This window comes from Maylandia zebra, linkage group LG19 (assembly GCF_041146795.1).
Source record: "Maylandia zebra isolate NMK-2024a linkage group LG19, Mzebra_GT3a, whole genome shotgun sequence".
NCBI classification, from domain to species: domain Eukaryota; kingdom Metazoa; phylum Chordata; class Actinopteri; order Cichliformes; family Cichlidae; genus Maylandia; species Maylandia zebra.
The window spans coordinates 15,187,729-15,211,580 of record NC_135185.1 but is presented as its reverse complement, the minus strand read 5'-3'; the positions used below and the strand labels follow the sequence as shown (position 1 = coordinate 15,211,580).

The 23,852-nt window shown below is 40.1% G+C and overlaps 1 protein-coding gene across 7 annotated transcripts in view; it reads right to left on the bottom strand.

Moving 5' to 3' along the window:
- The window catches only part of sobpa (sine oculis binding protein homolog (Drosophila) a), a 63,486-nt gene that overhangs the window by 13,887 nt on the left and 25,747 nt on the right, over window positions 1–23,852 (bottom strand). For 3 of the 7 annotated variants that reach the window (XR_001167718.3, XM_004559287.3, XM_076877801.1), the window contains 3 exons: window positions 18,831–18,982; window positions 4,724–4,804; window positions 3,657–3,752 (listed from right to left, as the gene is read on the bottom strand). Coding sequence is in view for 6 of the 7 variants with exons in the window: in XM_004559287.3 (XP_004559344.1) it covers window positions 3,657–3,752; window positions 4,724–4,804; window positions 18,831–18,982 (329 nt within the window). In the remaining variant the exon portion in view is untranslated. Of the gene's footprint in view, window positions 1–3,656; window positions 3,753–4,723; window positions 4,805–17,629; window positions 17,654–18,830; window positions 18,983–23,852 lie in introns of all 7 variants that reach the window. The other 4 variants (XM_076877800.1, XM_076877802.1, XM_012921338.3 and 1 more) reach the window with 4 other exon arrangements.

Below are 23,852 nucleotides of genomic sequence, written 5' to 3'. Positions count from 1 at the left end.
TTTAATATTGCATTTTCCAGACAGTCTGTCAGACAGCATTGTATCTGGTAGATACATAAACAGTTGGCGCTTCTATAAAACAAGAGTTTAAAGAGAAAATTTGGTGTCTTGAAGACCAAGTCCTGTATGATCAGCGCTAGACTGAATCTTGCAGATGGACACTTTGCTCTGATGTAACTGGATCCTTTGGTTTTAGTTGATTATAAACTATCCAAAGACTTTGGTACTGAGTAGCTGATGTCGTGTAGGCAAAAGCATGTTGTATTAAAGTAAATGTTATAGCCTTTAGTTGGTCAACATAAAATAAATTCGTTAGGAAACAAAACCTGAACATACAAAAGTTAAAAAATGATTCCACGTGTCTGGAATGGGAGACTGGAAGATTGTCCAATAAAATATTATGAATGAGTACACCTGTTTCGCATTACAAACACGTGAAATTCTCGAGATTAAAGAATCTCCTTTGCAACAATGTCCTGGGCATTAACCTAACACACTTTTCAATTGTGGAAGAAGCTGGAGCTCCCAGTGTTCTACACATAGGTTCAAACTCGGTACACTCTAGCTGCCTAGAAACATAACATTACTGTTATCAACAGACATATAGATATATATAGAAGCTGTGACAGAAGCTGTGATAAATTTGAAAGCCCACTAAGTTTACAAATAGTTTTTATTTATATTTAGCAGAATTTTTTAGAAGATTTTAGAAGACAACATACAGTTTTTGTTTACTTTTTTTTTTTTGATAATAACATCTCATTTATATCCACAAAACTTGAATATTGCAACATATGCTCACCAGCCACTTTGTTAGGTACACTTGTGTATTTCAGAAACAGCTGATCTACTATGATTTTCCCGCGCAACAATCTCTTGGGTTTACAGAGAATGGTCCGAAAAAGAGAAAAATATATTGTATGGGCGTCATCAACAAAGTTGATGTCAGACATCAGTTCAATTCAATTTTACTGCTCTTTCGCCAAATCACAACAGTAGTCGTCTCAAGGCGCTTTGTATTGTAAGGTAAAGACCCTACAATAACAGAAAGCAAACTCTAACAATCAAATGATGCCCTTTGAGCGAGCACTTGGTGACAGTGGGAAGGAAAAACTCCCTTTTAACAGGACGAAACCTCCGGCAGATACAGGCTCAGGAAGGGGCAGCCAGCTGTTGTGGTTGGGAGGTGAGGGGAGGAAGAGGGGACAAAAATGCACTGCTGAAGAGGGACAAAGACTAATAACAAGCAATGTTCCCTCTAAGCTGCGCGCGTGCGCAATTGCGCACTGCTGGCACGGTCTCTGCACACAGAAAATCTGCGTTGCGCACAAAAAAAAAAAAATCTAACCTGAATTGAAATTAAAATTAATACTTTAACAATTCTGTTTTGCAGTGTTAGTCAGTAAGTGACTGGCTGCTTCCGTATGGGATTAGAACGATGCCACCTTATCCCATAGTCCAGCCAATGATGTGATTCACATTCGTATACACGCAGCTAATCAATGTCGTTGACAGGCTATGACAGCGTCCTTATGTGCCGACGCCGGTGTTTTAGCAAGCAAAGCGGCGTGGCTGATGTGGAGTGAAGCCACGGTAATGAAGGACAGACGGAACAATTGACAGAAAAAGTGTGGACTTTATACCAGTTTTTAAATTGTGTTGATAGGCCACATAAAACCAGAGTTATGATAAAAATATGTGCAATGTTTGGTTTTCTTCCTGAATACTGTCGTTGTTTATATTTACTGTGGGAAGGAACGGTAAAAGCGGCATTTTATAAGGAAAACACTCGAAAGCCTGTGAGCAAAAACAAAACCAAAAAAACCCCACCCTTTCCTATTGGTGGAAAAATGTACCATGTCGACCAATTAAAAATGATATGGTAACATCGCATTTAGTTGTTTAGGAAGGGAGGAAGTTTCAGGAGTGACGGAGGTGTTTTGAGATATGAGAGATTTGAGACTTTTAGCGCAAATCTTGTGTAGTTAGTGTGTAGTGCAGTCAGTAGTTTTGTTGTGTGTGTCAGAACAATGAGATGACTGCTGAATGTTACAGCAGTGATACATCTCCTGTTGTCAGGCCTGCAGGTATCAGGCTGTTGTTCTCCTTTATCTCATAGTGGACAGAAATTATTTTTTGGAGTGGCACAAATCATTTGTGTGGCATCAGATTTGATGCAGAACAGCTGATTGTTCTGTAAATAGTTTGAAATGTTTATTTTAAAAAACGCCTTGGCTGCATTTTTACGTAAATAGCTGCAAAAAACTTTGTTGTTTGCATAACTACTTTGCATAACAATTTTTTTTTGAAGAATTAATTGCCCAACATTGGTCATTATATACTGTATTTTGCAGAGAAAGAGAGTTACAGGACTCTCTTATTTTAACTTCCAATAGTGTTAAAATACTACACAGGTCATGAGCAAGATTTTTTTAAATTTTCATTGTAAGTGGGGCTAAAGCAGTTAATTAAAAGTAGTCCAACATAAATGTAAATGCTGTAATTTGATTATTTTAATAAACCGTGGATGGATTCAATGCTGGCGTGACCACAGTGCACACGTCTGCTGTTGCTCACAGTGGTCCAAGGGGCCTCTCAGGGAGTTTGTGTGTTCGCTCAGACACGTGAAAAATTAGAGGGAACATTGATAACAAGTCATGTTTAAATGCAAAGAGGTGTATAAACAGATTGTGAGTGAATAAGAAACACTCAGTGCATCATGGGAAGCATAACTACTACTGCAGCATAACTAAGGGAGGATTCAGGGTCACCTGATCCAGCCAGGTCAGGGAAGAATGGTTGCCCTGAACTGATAAGAAAGTGACAGTAACTCAAAAAACCACTGTTTACAATCTAGGTAAGGATGAGGAATAGCATTTCTGAATGCACAAGACATCCAACTAGGAAGCAGATGAGCTACAGCAGCAGAAGACCACACCTGATGCCACTTCTGTCAGTCAAGAATAGGAAACTGAAGTTACAATTCATATGGGTTCAACACAACGGCACAACAAAAGACTGGAAAACTGTTGCCTGGTCCCATGAGTCTCTATAGCATTAGCTGTGCATTGTTTAAATGTCACAACTAACTTAAGTGTTCTTGCTGACCATGATCCTTCCTCTAAGATATATTTGGCACCATCACATTGCCTGGCAATTACCTAACAATGGACTGAAATGGCACTTTTATGGCAGAGCAGGATATGGGCATGTACTTGTAAAATGTACAGGTATATCAACATTTCCAATAAATATTATTCAGTAAAGCCAACTTAGCTTCACTGCTATTATTGCAATATTATACACCTGCTTTAACTGTGAGACTGCATGTGTCTGACAGCTCCTAAAAAGACTGACACAGCTCACTACATGAAAAATGAAAATGGGCAAAATAAATGGTAAAGCATGAAAAAAGTTCAGAACATAACAAATGGAAACGTTTAAGTGAAGCATCTTGTGCAGCATCTTGTTTGGAGAGGTTTGAGGAAGAGCCTGCTTTACTTTTACAGTAATTCTCAAACACAAACCAGCCCAGGCACATTTCAGACATGACTTGAAAATTACATATTTTTAAACAAAGAACAACATCAAAACATATTTGTGCAGAAGCCATTAAGCTTAACTCTTGTCTGGCATTAAATGGGTATGGTCCTTACAAGCACATCGCTGTTTGTCTTGAAGACAAGCCTGGGCGTGTCCTGAGCAAAGCTGTGCAGGGGTAATTTCCCACCGAGGCCATCGTCGTCTCTTGCCTGGGGGGGAGAAATAATGGCTTCTTTTTACGAATGGACAAAATAAACACGTGAACAGAGGCAACAAGGAAACAGAAATGGGAAAAAAAAACAATGAGAAAGATGAACAGAAATGGTGACTGTAAAATGGGTGAAAAGCCATTGGTTTGTGATCAAACCAATGGGCGGGCGAGGGGTGAGGGGTTAAGGATCCTCTGAAACAAAACAGCGAGTGAGTGTGCAGGTGTGTATGTGCAGTTCGCGTGTGCAAGACATTTAGTTTAGGCAGTTAAAATGCTGCAAACAATTGTGCCTATTTAACACCCATCAATCTAAGATACAAGGTGTGATCAAAAAGTTCTGAGAACAGGTCAATGAAAATCAAAAGGTTTATCTGATTTGAATTTTGAGTGATCCCCCCTCCAACAACATCTTCTTGTGCACCTCAGCTTTTATGTTTAGATCTCTCAGTGAGTGCTATTCCCATTGTGTCCCCTCACACCTGTACCGTTCCAGTTGGTGTGTAATCCTTCAACTTGATTTTCAGTGAACAAATATCATAGTGACATGTCCAGGTGGAGAGCAAGGATTGTGCTCATGTGGCCAAAAAGGACTCACTCCCTGGTCTTCCTGAGACCTCAGGACATTACAGCTAAACCCCATGTTGATGTCTCAATCCGGGGACTTGAATTCAGGGTGCATGCCGTCAGTCTTGCTCCTCACCTGACGCTCTGCCTTTAGAATCTGAAACTATGCACTCTTCAGCTCTGTCAATGATCTTCCAAATGAAATTCCCAAGTTCATGTTCACACTGTTCAGCCTGCAAGGGGCCCAAATTGGACTTACACTGAGAAATGCTGAAATAGCACTCATGCTGAAAACTGCCAGGACATACCCGAGAAGATGACCTTGAATGGGAAATCAGTCTAATTTAAAACAGGCAAGCTTTTAAAATTTTATGGAGCTCAGTTCTCAGAATCTTTTGATCCTACCTTGAAGGATGATTCAGGAGATTCAGAGACTTGTTGAAGGTTGAAGCGTTGTCTCATTTCTATGGAAGCCCGTTTCCGCCACTAAAAAAGCAACAAAACAAAAAAAATGTATCCATAACTCAAAATTTCAAGTTATTTTCTTGAAATTTCGAGTTATTAACTCGAAATTTCGAGTTAGCTCTGCCAATCAGTAATCTACGAGAATGAGGTCACTTTCTTGTTACCCGGAAGCATATGGCGCAGAGTAACGCGCACTAAAAACAGGATCGCAACAAATTGGCTCTTTCGCGAGTATGTTGGCTGATAGTAACGCCATGTGATTCAGCTAATAACACAAGGATTTCATCATTTTTGAAGCCACGCTGAAAATACTCAGCAATCTGTGCATTCATGACTGGATGTAATACTGGTAGCTTAGCTGTAGCATTTGTAGCTGAGGGCTTCAGCTTCTGGGTAACAAGGAAATGAGGTCATTCACGTAGATTACTGATTGGCAGTGCTAACTCAAAATTTCGAGTTACTTTTCTCAAAATTTCGAGTTATGGATCCTTTTTTTGTCCCTAAGTGGTGGAAATGGGCTTCCATACATTTCACCTCATTTTAACCCAATTTTTAATTTAAGAAAAAAAAAAACAACAACACCAAAAATGTCTGAAAGACATTTCAGCCAATACTTTTTCTACATGAATAACTTGCTTCCATTACTTGCTTAATAGCTTGTCCCTTTGAATATACTGCCAACTGCAGCACTGAGGCTGATATTGTTTTCACCTTGCAGGTCAGCTACTTGGATTTTCCTGGAATAATCCTTTGCCTCCTCCCAGGTTTACTCTTCTATCCAACATTTTTAAATTTAGCTGTAATGTCCAGACTTTAATATAGTAAAGGTGTGGTCTGTGACCTTGTTGTGGTCACTGGTTTTAGGGCACATATACAGTGTTTTAGCTTAAAATCAAAACCAGCTATTAGAATCAGAATACTTTATTACTCCAAGGAAAACTATGTGGTCACATTTGCTCCAAGGCAGCAAGAACAATAAGTGTCAATAATTTGAGTCATTAGGGAGTTAAATTTCGGTGTGGCCGTTTGCTAAAGTTTCTGATATATTTGGCTTGGAATGATAACAAAGACAACCTCAAAGAGCTCCCTCCACTCTGCTTGCTGTAATGACTGAATGACATAACATGAGGTTGGCGTAACTGTACTGGAAGGTGGAGGGTGGTCCACCTTAACAGGTGCCACGAGCTAACTAAACCAAAGAGCGAGGGAGATGTCGTGCAAGTACAATCTGCTCACACCCACACAGCCATTATGCTAGCTAATGATATCAGTTCATGCATTTCAATGAACATATGTTTTTGCTTTTTTTCCCGCAAGTGGCTGAAATCAATCTTTCCTCTTCTGCTGATAATCTTAATGGCGGAAAGCAAGCTCGTTAGTTTTTTATAAACCTTAAGCCAGAAAAAGTTAACAGAACTCAACAAAGAAGGCAAAAAGATGTTTTACTGAATGAAACTAACTTGACCTGAGAAAATGTGATTTGTGTGTATTTATGTTTGCTAAACTTAGCATTTATTAGTCCTACCATTGTTGATTTAATTATAACATAAGTAGTGTCAAACTGCGAAAAGATCTGCATAACCTCCATCTTGCAAATTGTCTAACGAGAAAGATGGAAAATAACTTTACAAGTTTTATTTTTGTTTTCACCGAGCAGACGATCCACCTACTCACTTCACTCATGGTGTCAGCATTCCTAATCTAGCTAAGTGTAATCATCTCAGAATGGAAGAAAATGACACAGAGACTCACACAGGAGTTCATAAAAAATATATAATTTGTTGATCTTCGGGTTTCAATAGGCGGAAACATACCTCGACAAAAACGAGCTAACGCTCTAACCGGACAACAAAACCAAAGAGATGTTCCCAACAGGCATAAAAAACATTTAGAAAAACTGGTGTCCCTGCCAAGTCTGTTCTTACCATCAGAATCAGGAGCATAACCTCCATGTGTAATTTTAATACTGTCACGGCTACATTTTGCTATATAAGGAAACACGTTTACCTTGAAGGATACGGCGGGGGAAAGATGTGACGCCAGAAAAGGCAAACCTCTAATGTTTTCCCTCGGGAATGATGGCGGTTTAGCTTATTTTCTTAAGCTATTCATTTGTGTGTGAGCGTGTGTGAGCTGAGGATGCTATAAACGTAAATAAAATATGATGAATCTGGGATTTGTGCTTTAAACATTCAGTGCATACACAAATTACTCCATATTTATGGGCACACATTCTTCATGAATCAGATTAGCTCAGGTTAAATGCATCTGAACATGCTGCAGACTCCAAATATGCTAAAGCTGATTAGAAAGATACTGGGGCTTAAACTGTAGGATTTACAGTAACCTATCTATTAGTTATACAACCTCAAATAACGATAATGTGATTAATTTGCCCGAATAGCTATTGTGCTTTTACTTTCCATGGCAATGCTTTTAAAATACAAACTTCCTTTACATGTTTGCGCCAGCTGGAAAAGGAGCCACCTTCTCCTGCACCCTGTGAGTCATTCATTATGTGCAGTGTGAAAACTGAGGCAGTCAGTGCTGCTGTGCCAGGTGTGAGCAATTCTGTTACAAAGAGGTTATTGGAGAAGCTTTGTCTGGCACGGTGCCCAATGGCTCCATTGTGTTTCATTAAATGAAATGCACTTTTATATAATGTAGACCCCAGTGTGATCAAATTAGTTCATATTTTACAGCCAAGGGGTGCTGAGACACTGTTATCAGAAATTGAGATTTAACCTCGATTAGACATGTACATCATGCCGTTTGCAGCCCCGAAGCTGACATTTCAAATTGAGCCCGTGCACTGACAGAAGAACCGCTGGTTTGAGTAGCGCTCTTTCATATTATGTTCCCTTTAAATTGCTCCCTGCAACCTTTGATTTGTCATGGGTAATTTGGCCTCCAGCTCTCTTCATCTCTCGATGATACCAAAGGGCAACTCTGGCGTATATTTTACATTTTTAGTCCAGAGACTGATTGAGTTTGCCTCCACTCCCATCTGCTTTCATCACCTCCAGGTAGGGTTTCCCATTCCAAGCCTGGTGCAAAGATACTGCTGTCTTGAGTCACGAAGCATGCTGTTGTTTGTACCAGAAACGACACAGTGTACAGATTTGACAGAAAACCTTGTTTTGTGAGAATTTACAAAATAACAGGCACATTTTTTGGGGGGGTATTTTTACTTTGATTTTGTTTTCTCCAACCTTTCATGACAGGGTTTATGAGGTCATGGTTATTTAGAAGCTGTGAGGTGTAGGCTGACCTACATATGGCTCCAGAGTTTGGGTACGGACACATCGCACTGACTCAAAGTCAGGTAACCACACATAAACAATCACATAATTTTAGGCAGGCATTTGGACACACACACACACACACACACACACACACACACACACACACACACACACACACACACACACACACACACACACACACTCTTTCCCTCTCTCTCTGATACACAAAAAGATGCACCATTGTGCTATTATTCTGCCTCCAGTTTGTGCTCTGACCCTCTGGCCCAGCGCCAGTTCATTTGCATATTGTACTAATGAGGTGTTGGCACTGCGAACGAGGCGTGAGGCACACACAGGGAGCCACACAGATAAAGGGGATGGGACTGAGATAGATAGCTAGACAGACAGATAGACATGGATAGATGGCTAGATGGACAGACAGATAGATAGATGAATAAATAGATTGATAGTTAGTTAGTTAGTGCAGGACATCGCACGTTGATTTCCTCTCTGCCGGCTCCACCGTCCTGACGGGACGTCACACCAGCTGCCACCACGCAAGCCTCCATCTGGGCATGCATACACGTCCAGGTGTGTGTGCCCATCACCTGCCAAAAGAGCTGCACTTCCCAAAGAAAGGCGCTCGTAGGCAGGCTTTTCCAAATCCAAACACAAACACAGCCGCGCGCACTAGAGCTCATCCCAAATCCTGAAATGAAGGTGCAATCCTGGCACTATGCAAATGTCAGGCAAGGAAGTGAACGGGCGCACCCCCCCAAATCAAAAGACAAGTTTGCCTCTACTCTCTGCACCTTGGAAAGACAAACCATTCGATTTTGTTTGCAAAGCATCACTGGAGATTTATGCATGCATGAGGCTCTGATCTTTACACTTAAATTTTTACAAGGGTGTGCAAGTGGGAAGTGGTTAAAAAAACAACAACAAGAAAAACCCTCCAGTCACTTTCTTTACAGCAACATATGCATCAATGTTCCTCTCTTGAACATTTATGTGGCTCTAAATGTAACTTTTGCATATATAATGTTGCAGGCCAGTTTCCTTCTACTAAATCTCTATTTTTTAATGCAGCAAATGCTCATCTTAATATATCTGCTGTGAGCTGTGCAATGCTAAATTGCACATCGCCACTGTACCTGCAAATAAAACACAAAGTACATTTTATTGCACTTTTCATGTGAGTTGAGTGCAAGTTTTAGAAATGACACCAACACATTCTAAGTTCATGTACGTGGCTTCACTTTTAGTCTCCTAGTTAGTCGGAGTTACTTTTGTCTTTATTTGAGCTGAATAGCTGGCAGCTATGAGATAATCACCTTCCTCTTTGTGCCCTGCAGCTGTGTCAGGCAGGCCTCAAGGCTTCGTAACTGCTAGACACTTTACACACTTCATCGCGCACTCAAAATTTCCACAAGGAGCTGCATTCGTACACGCAGAAGGAGCAGTTACATACACACACGTGCATGCTCACACACCCTCGCCCCCCCTACGCGTCTCTCCTGGGCGCGTGCCCTCCTCGGCAGGCGGTGGAGATGCAAAAGCAAATTGCCGGAGCGGGGAGGCAACCACGGGGCTGTGTGGAAGCAGACGTGTGCGTGTTTGAGGTGATGTGACATTTCTGGGCTGACATGAAGCGGCACTCTGCCCCCTCGCGCCTGGAGGGAGCTCCCAGGGAAAGACACTGATGGAGGTCTGGGGTCTCCAGGGGGGGCATTTCATGGTGTGAACAAAAAGCCTCGCACTGCAACAGAAACGACCCGTGTGACACAAACTGGAGGCTTCCTCCCTAGCCGCTTCATGCTTTTACGAATTATGTGGCTCACGTGCATGCAGTTTTGCTGTTTTCTTCATAAAGACTTATAAAGAAAAAATGAAATTATATATACAAGAAAGACTGCATGATTTCAATTTTGCTTGAAGAAATATTCACTGCAAACCCAAAGAAGTTAACTTGTATTTTATATTTATATTTCTAATATAAGTTTTAGTTGATCTATTCCTCACAAGCAATCTCACACAGTAACAGGTTCTACAGACCATCACCCTGCACACTCCTATGCTTGAAGCCTTCATAAAAACAACCAAACCAGCAGAAACGCAAAGATAATGTAACATACATTTCAATGCAATGTGTCATGCTGTCGTGGTCTTCAGTGTACGCATCAGTTGAGTTTGGTCCCTGTTTAATTTTACTGCTATTCTTTTTGATATTTCTATGTTCATGTGTCTCCAGCTCTTCCGTCTCTTTGCCTTCCTCTGTCCTATCCTTCCTCCCTTACATCCACTCTGGTTTTATTTTGGTAATTACCTTTCTTTGCATATCTCCAGTACCCAACGTCCCGTTTTTCCCTTTTTCTCCTTCTTTTTTTCCCCACCTGTGTCAGGTTATGCTCCTTGTAATCGACTGCTTTCACTCATTGTTTTTTCTTTATTTGATTATTTATTTTTCATGCACTTTTCTCTGCTTGTGGTGCTGTTCTGGTTTTCTGTGCCATAAACCTCATAAACCTTTTCCTGTTCAATTTGTTTGGCAGAAATTTGTTATTTTTCTAATTGTCTCAATTTAGAAAGCTCTTCAAACTACCTGCTGTGCATTTTTGTCACGTTTCCATAAATCCTTAAAATATACACCACATACTCCTAATGTTCTGCATTTGGTTCTGCTGAGGATCTTTTTGCTAGAAGTTGAGACATGTGCAGCATGTGTAGCATGCATAGTTTTGTAGTTCTCACGTCTAAAGATAAAACTCGCAAAGCAGTTCATAAGTTCAAAAAAACGATATAGATAAGCTGAAAAAGGCTATAATTCACCTTCAAACCTGAATATGTCAGTGACACCAAAGTGAAAAGTTCATTTTCTGCAAACCAGAGGGGTTAAAGTGTTTAGATATAGTATTTTGCCAGAATAATGGTCCACTCCAGCAGCATGGTGGTGCAATGATCACTGAGCAACATGCCGGTTTGCATGTTTTCCTGGTGTTTGCATGGGACTCCCACAGTCCAAAGACATGCTTGTTGGGTTAACCGATCGTTCTAGAGTGAATGGTTGTAAGAGGGAATGGTCACCTACCCAGGGCGTACACTGGAATAGACTGCAGCTCTCCCACAGCCCTAACAGTTAAGAAAATGGATGGATGACACTGATCCTCATCTTCTAATTTCCACAATGTCTTGTTTTCAGTGTCTATTTACCAGATTATTATTTGTGGAAGCATGCCTGACTGCTGTTCTGTACCAAAGTGAACACTCTTTAGATGCTGACTTCTAGCCTGGAAGGAAAATTCTACTTTTTAAAGAAGAGAGAACATTCATATGTATATTGAGGGGGAAATATGTTCATGCATCACAGTAAACTGCACTAGACAGAAGAAACAAAAAGGAAAGAATGCGCAAAGCACTGTCAAGAACAAAACACGTAGACTATTTGTACTAAAATACCTCACACAAACCAAAAAATTGACCTATTAAGTGCAGTAGTTCAGTAACAAAACAGTGCTGGGAAGCACTGGACTTCCTGCATTCTGTCTCTTACAGATTCACAAATTTTTATAACTGCTTTGCATAAATGTTTTATATATCTCATGACTTAAACCTGTAGGTTTGGCAGATTTTGATAATTAGATGGAGTATTGTGCATATGATGGCTTAAAAAACACATACACAATTAATATCCGATCTTAGGCATTTACCCTAATACCCTACAACCTTTGCAAACACTAAGAATGATTACTTCACAGGTAGCAAAGTGTTTTCCAAGAATTTCGCATAAAAAATGTCCTCATCATGCCTAAAACTTGACTGCCAGCGTTGGGCCGTAACTCGCTTCTTGTTTCTCTCTGATTAAAGTAATTCATTACAGCACTCACTACATTACTTTTGCAATACTCAGCAGGGTAGCCTGAGTCACACTGTCACATAACTGCCAGCTAACAATACAAACCTTATGCTACAGTCCCACACACTGGCACAAATCCTTATTCTAACAAGGAAATGCACAAGATCTTTGTCTCAGTGTTTGGGTATCAACACAAAGCCAAATGCCGAGATGAAGAAAACCAGCTCAAAGAGCACGTAACAGAAACATGCTGTGGCCTGTGACCACAGTGATTCTACTGCAATAACATTAATGGGCAGAAATGGAGTCACTTGCTTTTGTTACCTTTGAAAATTCAGCTCTTGACAGGATGTGTGCACATTTGATGTTATTTTTTTCTAATGGCAATCAAGAACAAGAACTATAAGTGTGATTAGTAAGTGTAATGAAATTTACTGAATTTAACTTAGTAATGTATGACATTAGTCAAACAGTAAAGTGTAATATGATTACAGTAAAGTGGAAACCTAACACTGATGATTTTACTTTGATGCTTTGAGATAGAGAAAACAAAAGAAATAAGTACAGTAAAAGCAAATCCATCAAATAATTCCAGCTATTTTAGAAATTTGGTGTAATTATCTCAAAAATGTACAATAATGTCACAGAAATTGCAAATATTGCAGTTTAAGGTTTAATCAAATGATTTCATTGCTTTAAAATAGGTTAAACTTTTTAAATAAACCTGCATATAAGCAAAAATCCTGCTTTCTTTCAAGCATGCGAGCAATATTTCTTTATTTTGTACAAATGCAAAACTAAAGGATAAGAAGTAGATGCAAAATTACAAACTAAAGCCCAACTGTGTTTTGAGGAGCTCAAGCTGAGAAACTCAAAGCCAGCTGAGGATGGAAGAAAAAAAAAAGATTGTTGGAGCTATTGCAACAGCAACAAGCAACATTTCATCACAGTTGATGCCACAGCAAAGCATTTGTTACAGCTTCCTGCATTCAAAATCCAGCCCTAAATGATTTGTAGACAATGTGTTTCGCGTACATGCAAAGCAGAGCCTGCTCTCATTCCACCTTTTTTCACACTCACGGAGCGTAATCCATCACTGCTAATTGCCTAACTTAATCTTGGCACTGTGTCCAATGAGAAAGCTTGTTTATCGGCGTATGTGTGGGTGTCAGATAAAGTAGGAAAACATACAGCTGCGTGTAAAAGTGTGACAGTTAAGCAGCTTTTACCTCCAGCTGAAACTCCACCCTTAATTCTAGTTTAATCCTCCAAACTGTCCAAGATTGGAGCTGAAAACTCGGTGAACTTTTCCGTTGGTTGGCATCTTTCCACTCAGATTTGGTTTGTGCAGCGTACACCACGCAAACCGCCATAATGTGCGCACGGGGAAGGGACTAGGTTGCAGCGAATTACCAAACAAGAAAAAGAGCCAAGTGGTGCCTCTGAATCAATAGCGAATGGTCAAAAAGAGAATGAAAGTGAGCAGACAGTGTGAGGTGACAGACAGAATAATTGAGTGCTGCGAGCGGGGAGGAAGCTGCACCTTCCATACAAACTAATCCAGGAGCTTAAGGCGCACAGTAAACAGGCACATAAGTGATTAGCCCGAGTTAAACTATCAATCATCTTTCGCCACACTCAAATAGGCACTACAGAATGTGGAGTTATGTAGAGATGTGAGAAAGCAGCAGCCATAGTCACCCTAGGAGGGGATTGGGTTTCATGGATGAGGCAGCTGAAGATATTTCATGCAACATAATGCCAGAGCCGCTGCCCACCCCCTGCATCCCCCCTCTCCTTCCCCCATGTCTCCGCTCCTCCAGCCAAAGCACACGTAGACATAAGATACTCTTTTTTTTCAAGCCATGACATTTTTTTTAAGCAGGAAAAAAAAGCCTGGAGGCTGTGTTGTTGTGGCCAACCTTGTGGGTGCATGAGAAAAGAAACACATGGGTATCATTTACACAAATGACCTGCATGAATGTGCAAGAGCCAGACAAAATATAGAATCTGAGCTGCTGTGGTAGAGCAGGCCTTTTCCCAACATGTCTGACTGGCTGAGAACACGCTGTATGTATATAAATGAACATATTACCATAAACTACGCATGATGTGCACTAAACTACACATGACATAACTGACTATGTTTGTATATTTTTTTCTCTGCTGCTGCAAAGATAAGAGAAAAGTGCTCAGCAAAAACCCTTAACTGTGACATGCACAGCTTAAGATTTAAAAATATCCATAAATCAGCATTTATAAAGTAATAATGCGTGCTACATTAGGTTGGATTTTACTATGACAGCTGCAAGATTTATTTTCTAGATTTGGCTACTTAACTGCCAAACAAAAGACGACAGCTACACATTTATTGTTTATCTACCTGGAAAACTATAGAAACAGGCTGGCTAACCAGGCATCGCACGTACTTTCAGTTTTGCTAATTAGTACTCAAGTACTCATGGAAACAACTTAATCTTGTAGTGGATTTTGTTTTGGATGGGTCCACTTATAACCTCCAACATACAATACATTTCCACTGAACAAAAAAGCTGAATATTATTGGACCTAGTGCCACACTTGGATCTCCATCACAGAAACGCTCACCCCAAAGTTAGAACCACTAGCATTGGTGTCTATGGAACTGGCTACCATAAAAAATTGAGGAACACTCTTTAGATGCAGTCTGTAATGATATTTGAGCATCCTTAAAAGGCATCGCTAGTGAACTGACTCTCCATGCGTTGGTGGTGAGTACGTGTTAAAGGAAAAGGTCATAAAGTAGTGTTGAGTCATTGCTTTTGTCCTACGATATTTTTATCCCAATTTGAGTCATCACTTACAAACTTACAAAGCCACCCATCTTTAGAGCACGAGGATTCAATGGACAGTTTGAAGAGACAAGATCTCAATCTAAATGAATACCTGTGAAAGATATTGGGTTGGCACTCCAGTAGTAGAGTTCCCAAAACTTGCATAATAATTGCCAATGTGCATTGATGCTGTTCTGCAAGCATTTAATGCTGCAGCACCTTACTAAAGCACTTTATGTTGGTTTGTCCTTTACTTTAATATCAGTTCATAGCCTTGTAAGTAGGACTGTAAGTAGTAAACTAGGAGGCCAAGCTGTGGTCTTTCAGAGGTATTTCTTGAGAAATATCTTGGAAATTTGTTTTGTTTGGGGTTTTTATTTTGTTTTTCATATTATTGGGAGCTTTAAATGTTCCTGATTATATGAGTTACATCATTTAAAATAAACTAATAAATAAATAACGCAGAGTCTGGGTTTAAAAGTCATGCAGAACTTAAACTTTAAGCTCAAAGTTGGACGTTGAGATATTGCCTCTTTTGTTATTCATTTGGCAGAAATTGACTTCCATACAAAACATGCCTTTAATTTTTAACAGGCCAAATATCAGAAGAGGCTTGTGTGCTTTGTTAGGCTAAAGTGGAATACTTAATTAAATGTTATCGCATCAAGCAGTCGAGTTCATGAAGTGTTTTTGAAGAAGCAGCCGACTGATTGCACTGATGAATCATTTTGCAGCTGAGGGGTAGAAATGTACAATATTAGTGTATAATAGTATTGTTATTATAATCAAGGGCATGTTGAAGCATCAGCAGAACAACAAGCTGACTGTGAGAACTCGTAATGTAAAAGATTTTTTCCAAGACTAATATTATCCCTCCCCTCACTTTGAGTTTTAAAGTCTGAACTTTTCTAAAACTATTACTTGCATGAGGAGCTGTCACCGCACTCGTATGACATGCTTTGAAAATTTCTGTCAGAAGTCTGGAGCAGGTTAATGGGGAGAGCTGGCAGAGAAGTGGAAAGACTACTGCTGCTTCTTTGTATTTGTTCTCAACACACATCACAATACATTTCAGCTCCGCTTTGTTCAAAAATGTCATTGATAAGGTCAGAATGTAATGAGGAGCTCATTAGTCTTGTATATTGTATATTGGAAACGTAAACAGCCAACATTTACCTGATGTGTGTACTTTTCCAGAACATATATCGACATTTTGGATGAAGTCCAAATTGTTTAATTTTGTAAACATACTAGAGTTAAAGGTTTTAACAGAATTGAATTGAGACCTTTCCCTTCTCATTACTCCATTAATCAGAAAACTGTCGGTCCATCCTCTGTAAACAATAGAGATGCTCATGTGGGAAAATCCCAGTAAGTCACCAATATGAGAAATGATCATACCAGCCCACCTGGCTTTAACACATTTAAAGTAACTTAAATCACCTTTCTTCCCCATTCTGATGCTCAGCCTGAACTTCAGAAGGTCGTCTTGATTATGTCTGCTTACCTAAATGAACTGAATTACTTGCATGTGATTGGTTGATTAGAGATTTGCAATAACGATCAATTCAACCTAACAAAGTAGCCAGTGAGTGTGTATTAGTGAGTGATTTTACAGTCTCATTATATTTCATTCACGCCTTTGTTTACTTTATCCATGACTCATGCTCTAAAATGTTCTAATGCAATGATTTTGATTTTCAGCCTTTTTTATGCAAAGGCTTTATAAAATTAAGCAGTTTTTAACATCGCTTTGGTTATTAATTATCTACCTCAAGGGAGATCTACTGCTCCTCCTGCAGCTGTAGATATTTCTACTCACAGTCTGTTATCCAGAGTTCACTGCAAAAGATTACAGTGTAGTGATCAGAAGTGGAGTATTACAATAGTTTTTTTTTAGTGCATGTATTTCCTGGGCTATAAATGACCTCACACGACTTTCCGGTATCTTTGCCACACCAGTGAGCTGACAATAGACTGACAAAGTCACGTCAGGAATCGTTTCACAACAGCACATATAACTATACGACCGGGATCATAAATGACTCCACTTGGTCACTTGAAGGTTACATTTGCAAATGTGGTCTAATCTCATTAAACATGCACTAATTTGCATAAACCTCCAAAGTGTAAAGTAAGATTTAAATTTGTATTTTGGACATTTTCTTTTGAGCAGTCTGACAGAGGAGATATTCCGGAATTACAAAACCTACCGAGGCCTCCAAAATGTATTATATGGGGCGTGTGCAAACTATATTTTCTATTAACTCTGTTTCTTTGATGTATATGTACACTTTACATAAACTGCCTTTCATTTCTGGATAATTTCACACAAGGCCCCCTCCCACTGATTCATAGCAGGGGGCTTCCTTCACAGCGATGAATCTTGTATTTGATGTCCTGTTTACAGCCTCTCTGATTGAGCTCTGATTGATATGAAGCTGCCTCGCCTACATTGCTGCATACCGCGTGACACATACCTGTACGTGCTTTTTTTCTGACCTCCTCTGGAGCTCAGACATCAAAATAAAACCAGTTCAAAAGAAGCATTTTGATCTGATATAAAGACTCATAGCTTTTTGTAACTGTCACATATTCCCCTGCGAGGATTCACCACGTCAGACTCCTTGACATCAACAGAATCAACATTCAGTACAATGAAAACTACAAACTCGCTATGAAAGCAAATGAGCTGAAGTGTCAAAGGTAAAAAATTAAAAACATACAACAGTACAGTAGATGCAAGGCTCAATTTGATTGTCATGCTTTGGGGAAAAAGTGTCATAAAAAAAAAAAATTGAATCTCACTAACTGAAATGAAGAGACGTAGTCTAAGTGCTCCCCTATGGTTCCTGCTTCAGTGCAGTGCTTGAAGAGTGATTATGTTTGAATGATTTTAGGACAGACAAGCAGGAGAGTAAAACATCATACTCACGGTATAATTCCTTATAAATCCAAGCTTTGGTACAAGAGAGAAAGGAGAGTATTTAACTACAGTAACTGGAGGGGGAGGGATGGCAACACAATAACAACTTTGATATTTGCTAATGTGGTTTGTAGCCAAAAATGTGCCATTTTTAAACAAGATTTAACCTTTTGTTGCACCAAGTCACAATTTAGGTTGATAAGATGAAGCTTTTCACATACGGCAGAATATGGTGTGTTAATAAGATGAAAGGCTTGATGGGTGATATTCTAGTTTTTGGGAACCATATTAATTGCTGATACTCTGCTTCTAACAGTAAAACAGATACATAATGTGTGAATAGAATCAAGATGTTAGGTTGCAAGTCATACAGGCCAGGAGACTGGTTGGTAAACTTCTGGCAACCTCCAGTTGCTAGGGAAAAGTGTTTATTCCTCAGCCTGTTGGCAAAATGTTGCTGGCAGTCGCTGGGGGAAATTAGTAACAAAAACTGCTGCACCAAAACTGAAATGGAGAAGATTTTCTATCAAAGTAAAATGTTTTAATTTAAAAGGGTAACTTTTACTTTGAAGAAGTTTGCAGTTTCATTAATGCTTGCAAGTAGTTTAGTGCTTGCAAACAAGTTGGCATCTTTTACCATGCAACCTGCAAAAACTACTGAAGAGGTTTTCAGTGCAGCACAGTAAATCTCTTTGTGACCACCAACAACCTCCAGCAACCACTTGCCAAATGGCTGTGAAAAACACTGTTTTTCCTAACGACTAACAGTTATTAAGGATGTCACTCTAAGCCTGCAGGAATAGGGGTAAGTCTAAGATTTCATGGTGACTGCTAGCAACCTCTAGCAACCACTTGGCCAGGAAATACACATTTTCTTCAAATTTTAGTTCACTTTAAGGAGAAATGATACTGTGAGAAAATGAGGCTAAAGGGGAGGGGGGGTTGGTACCCTGACCAAGCATCAGTATTGTTCAGAGTGGAACATGTACACATTCTGAGATGATGACCACTATTAAACCAATTCACACTATACCCAGTAACCATTCCTATCATACTAACAATTGCAGACCTATCGCGATATTTGTTGGGGGGAGGGGATTTCACTTTCTTCTCTGGGTCTCACCAGTAGATTTGTAACACAAAGTCTCTGAAAAGTGTCTAAAATACATCATATTAAAAAGTCAAGCTGTTGACAAGGAAGGGATGTTACCTTGTTTCTCTTAAAATAGGCTCTGCGGCAGGCAGCGAAGCATTTCTCACTGCAGAAGCTCTTCAGCTCACTCCCCATGCTCAGAGAATAGCGCTTGACGCCGACCTTCTGGCACCAGGCGCACATGATCTGCACATTGGACGCATCCTCGTCTACAGAGAAAAGGAGAGGTAATGAAATGAGCATTATGATGTGCTCTTTACACCAAGGGCTTTTACTATATTCTAATACGATGTCCAATAAAATAACCTTGTGGTACAATTCTCAAATTCTGTAATCAAAGTGAGCCTGATACTGATTACAACCTATCCTATATGGAAGGTAAAAAGTGCACAGCAGGGACAAAGTATGCAACTACACGTATTAAACACACAAACCATAAAGGCATTAATTCCACTGATGAAGCCCAGCTGCTCAACTGGATAAAACTTTTCAAGACTCAAGCCACAAAACCACTGCAGGATTTATAATGAAGCCCTGCCATGGATAAATGTAGCCACAACGGATGAGCCTGGGATATGGGAAAATGCTTGTTTATGGCTGTGCTCTGTGGGTATTAGAGAACTTGAAGGGACAAAAGCATGTATTCTGCTGCTGCTGAAGATGACGCAGGAGTCTCTGTGAGGTGTAGCGTCCTCTTGATAGTTTGTGCCATCAAAGGTGTAAGTTTGGTGAGGCGTGTTTCACACAAATGGAACACATGAGTTAAAAGTTTTCCGTGTTACACAAGCCTGATTTCCACCGTCTCCATATAAACAGTAAAACCTAATGTGAAACCACACTTTATTTTTATTTTTGTAATTCCCAAATTATTCATGACGAGAGCACTTTTAGGGCAGAGGAAAGGAAGAAAAAGAACAAAATTAAAAAACATGAGGGGAAAAACTGAATACATATACAAATTTAGCCCACAAGGACAGTCGCTGTGATAAACATATATTCACATTACAGGTTCACAACAAGATTAAGGTTATGGTGTTTCAGCAAAGACTGGAGCTATAGGATGTCTGTTAACTGCTAAATAAACAGGCACACTTTGGGCCGTATCCACACTGATATGTCTTCATTTTGAAATGTGTAGCATTTGAAATCTAGACAGGAAGAAATCGGAACTTCTGGGACTTTGTACAGTACGGTACCATTCAGAAGGTTGTTGGTCTTATGTACAGGAAAAAAGTGAATGTGTGTCACTCGATGCATAAGGTTTGCTTTGAGTGCTCACTTATAGTAGAAAAGCGCTATTCAAGGTACCACTTCTGGGTTATGTGTGTTGCCGACTACGCTCTCTCCAAGCGGACACGCAAGAAACAAAGCCAACATGGAAGTGCAGTTCCTCTAATGTCTCACAGAAGTGAGTCAATCTTGAACCTTACAAGAGAAATAAACATGCTTACAGCCTGGTAACAAAGACTAGTTTGGCTTCTTTGAACCCTTTCACCGTTCACATTTGGATGGTGTGTGGGATATTTTTTCTCCCCCCTCAGAAAAATAATTCAGGAGCCAGAAAAATCCTACATACTCTGAAGCCTTATGGAATACTTAGAATTTATTACTGCTCTCATTGTAACATTTATACACTTTAACTAATGGAGTTCAGCCCTTAAAAATATAACCACAGTGTTTACAATAACATTGTAATATATATTTTTTTAAATGACATTAATATGCGCTATATTCCTAGTATGCAACAGCACAAAAATACTGTCAGTTTAAAGGACGAATGAATGAAAATGACACCACAGTAGATTAGTAGAAGAAAACAATCTGTTTGATGTTACTTTTTTTCTGCATTTCCTGCAGAGCACTGTCTGCAGTGTGTCGCCCTCTTGTATCCACACTGGGAAGGGGACATCCATTTCCATTTACTGAGATCAGCAGCAGACTTTTATAAGAGTCAATAAACATGTAAAAATAAATCAGCTTTGTATAATGCTTTACTGCACCACAGGCCGCATGATCTAACTGTGAGCGATGCAGTGAATCATGGTCAGATTAGAGCTTATCTTTTCATATATGAGTGTGGCTGGATCTTCTCTATCCGTCCATCACAGCAACTGCAATATCAATTGCAAACAAACTGCATGTAACAATTCATTTAGAGACGAGGCTTTCTAACTGCACAGACAGCAGATATGATGCATAACTGCAATTCAACAAGCTGAAATAATAAACTGCAGATCTGACCTTTGTAGAGAAGTTTGATCAGGCATGTGTTTGACACTTCACTTTCTCCTCACCCCCAACCGGTTTGTGGCAGATGACTTCCCCCAGCTGAGCCTGACGTTAGTTACAAGTTCTTGCTCATAAGTGGTCATCTGATTGTTGGGGTTTCCTTTTTAATATTGTAGGGTCTTTAGCATACAATAAAAAGCACACTGAGGTGATCATTTTTCTGGTTTGGTGCCATATAAATGAGACTGAATTGAATTTGCCTTTTATCTAGTTAGTGGTAGTTTTCATGTTGAAATAGCAGTTGTGTAAGTTGTCCTGAGTGCTACAAGTGAAATTCACTTTCTGACTTTGTTATTATTTGCAGTGTAGACTGTTTCAGGATGTTTTGTTTGAGCCCCATTGGGGCTAAAAAACAAATAGTAGAGGCAGGGACATGTAGGCCACATGGGGATAAAAAATAACAGGCAGAATTAAGGTGCTACATAGTGATAATTACAGTAGTATGCAGCATTTTTACATTATATTAGCACATAATGAAAATTTCTGTTCTGGGACTGACTCATAAATAAAAATAAAGTATTATTTTAAGTGTGTGGATTTAGGCCACATTTAACGGCCTACCACAGTTTACAGTGAGATATAGTGATCTTGACTTCTGCTTATTCTGGGATAAAAAAGATTTTTAAAAAAGGATTTTTAAAAGGTATCCAGGGCTCATCTGTCTGGTAAAGGGGACCCGTTATGGTAATTTCTAGGTATTGTTATTCTTGGACTCTAGTAGAGTAGCTTTGCATAATTCATAGTTCAAAATAGTTCTCGTTTATCTCATACAGAGCCTCGGAGCAGCACATTAGTTCATTCTCTGGCTGAAGCTGATTTAGCTCCTTTCCCATTAAGGCTAACTTTCTACTGATTGGCTGCCTCTCGCAAACTGATGACTTGAACTGCTGGTGAGTAGAGCTACTGCATTCACAGTTATCATTAGAAATCAATCATAATCAGTCAATCATATTAGAAAAATCACATCTCTATGACATCATTTAGATGCAAGCATAGAGAACAAAAAGGAGGGTTAAGAATATTCTGAAGCCTGAGCTTTTGGCTCATAGGACTCCAGGATATATGCTGTTTGGCGTGTTTAATATGAGCACCAAGCATTGTTACAGTATATATGACAGAAAATAAGGAAAATGAAACAGTACAGCTGCAGCTGACCCCCTCACATTCCCCTTTTAATTCTCGAAATCATGTTTATGACAACAACAAATGTATTCCCTTGTTTAACCGTGAATGTAATTGTATTGCATGCAGCTGCCGCGTTGCTGTGTGGTCAACAAATTATTTTAACAGACCCTCAGTGACAGCGAAATGCCTCTTCTGCGGTAAACTGTGACTGCTGATGATGAGCTGCGGGCTTTTAGTGCCGCTGCTGCTGAAATGAGAGAGATCCTCCGAGATTCCCTCCAGTATCTCCCAATTATCACATTATGACTATACGCGGGTGTGAGGGCGAAAAAACGCAGGCCCATTAGTCTTTCACCTCTGTTCACCTCCCTATCGCACGCTGGCCAGGCTTTTCACCTCTTGTGGAGCTTAATGGATCTACAGGGCCATCAGATTTTAAGTAAAGACTAACTCACAATTAAAGGAATAACTCCCTGGGGCACTAAAGACAGCATAGCAGACCCAACATGCATATTTTATGGCTTAGCTTCCCCTCTGCTCTCATTCCTATACTCTCTCTGCCTTTTTGTGTCTATCTGAATAGCTGCCCACTGCAGCGATTAGAGAAAAAAGACAAAATATCTTAATTCTAAGCTGACTGAGTGGGTGGATCAGGGTTTGTACGTTGCTCGAAAAAATGCATGCACCGCAGCATAATGATCAGGATCGAAGGCCAATATGAAATCACAACATCTTTCACAGTATCTCAACATTTTCACACAAAGAGACATCTTGAGGTGGAGTTGTTTTTGCCTTCCCACATCCTGGCACATCCTAACAAGCTCATCTGAAAACACTCACATCTGCATGAGCAGGGAAAAAAAACATGCCAGTAATTATGCAGCCTCCGTACTAAATGCCACCGTCATTCGCCGTACCTGCACCTCAAAAGGTCCTTTGTCGGATTTTGCGGGGGCACATGAATAATTCAGTGTATGTGTGGAGCTGGAGGGTGGGGGAGTTGAGGGAGGTGTTGGCCGGGTAGTTAGTTGGTGCTGGTGGGCTTTAAGTGGGACCGCACCATCTGTTTCCCCGCCTAGGCAGGGCCAGCGGGGACTCCTCTTGGGCGATGCCAAGGAGGCTTGCTCCCTTCGCCGGGGCGTACCAGCCTCCTGTCCACAGCAGACGCAAGGGATAATGAAGCCCTCTGTCTGGCCGAGTAACGTGGACATTTCCTCAGAGACTTGATGGGGTAATATTGACACTTGGGCAGGTGGAGAAAAACAAGGTGTACAGCAGGTAGCTAGCTCATTAGTCGCCTGCCTCTGCTCTGATACGAAGGCTTTCAGACCATTGCACAAACCGAAACCTTCATAACTGCATAAATCCTGAGTTTCCATGCTAAGTGCTGGAGAATCAGCATTTAGGTATCTTCATTGCAACCCGGTCTGTCTGGAAAGCAGGTGTGGTTTAAGTCTATGACATTTCTTCTTTCAGACTGGAGACACAACTGTTCTGTGTGTGTGTGTGTGTGTGTGTGTGTGTGTGTGTGTGTGTGTGTGTGTGTGTGTGTGTGTGAGAGTGAGAGTGTGTGTGTGTGTGTGTGTGTGTGTGTGTGTGTGTGTGTGTGTGTGTTTGCTTGCTTTCAGGCATTTGAGTGAATATATTAGCAATCAGCGATGGGTT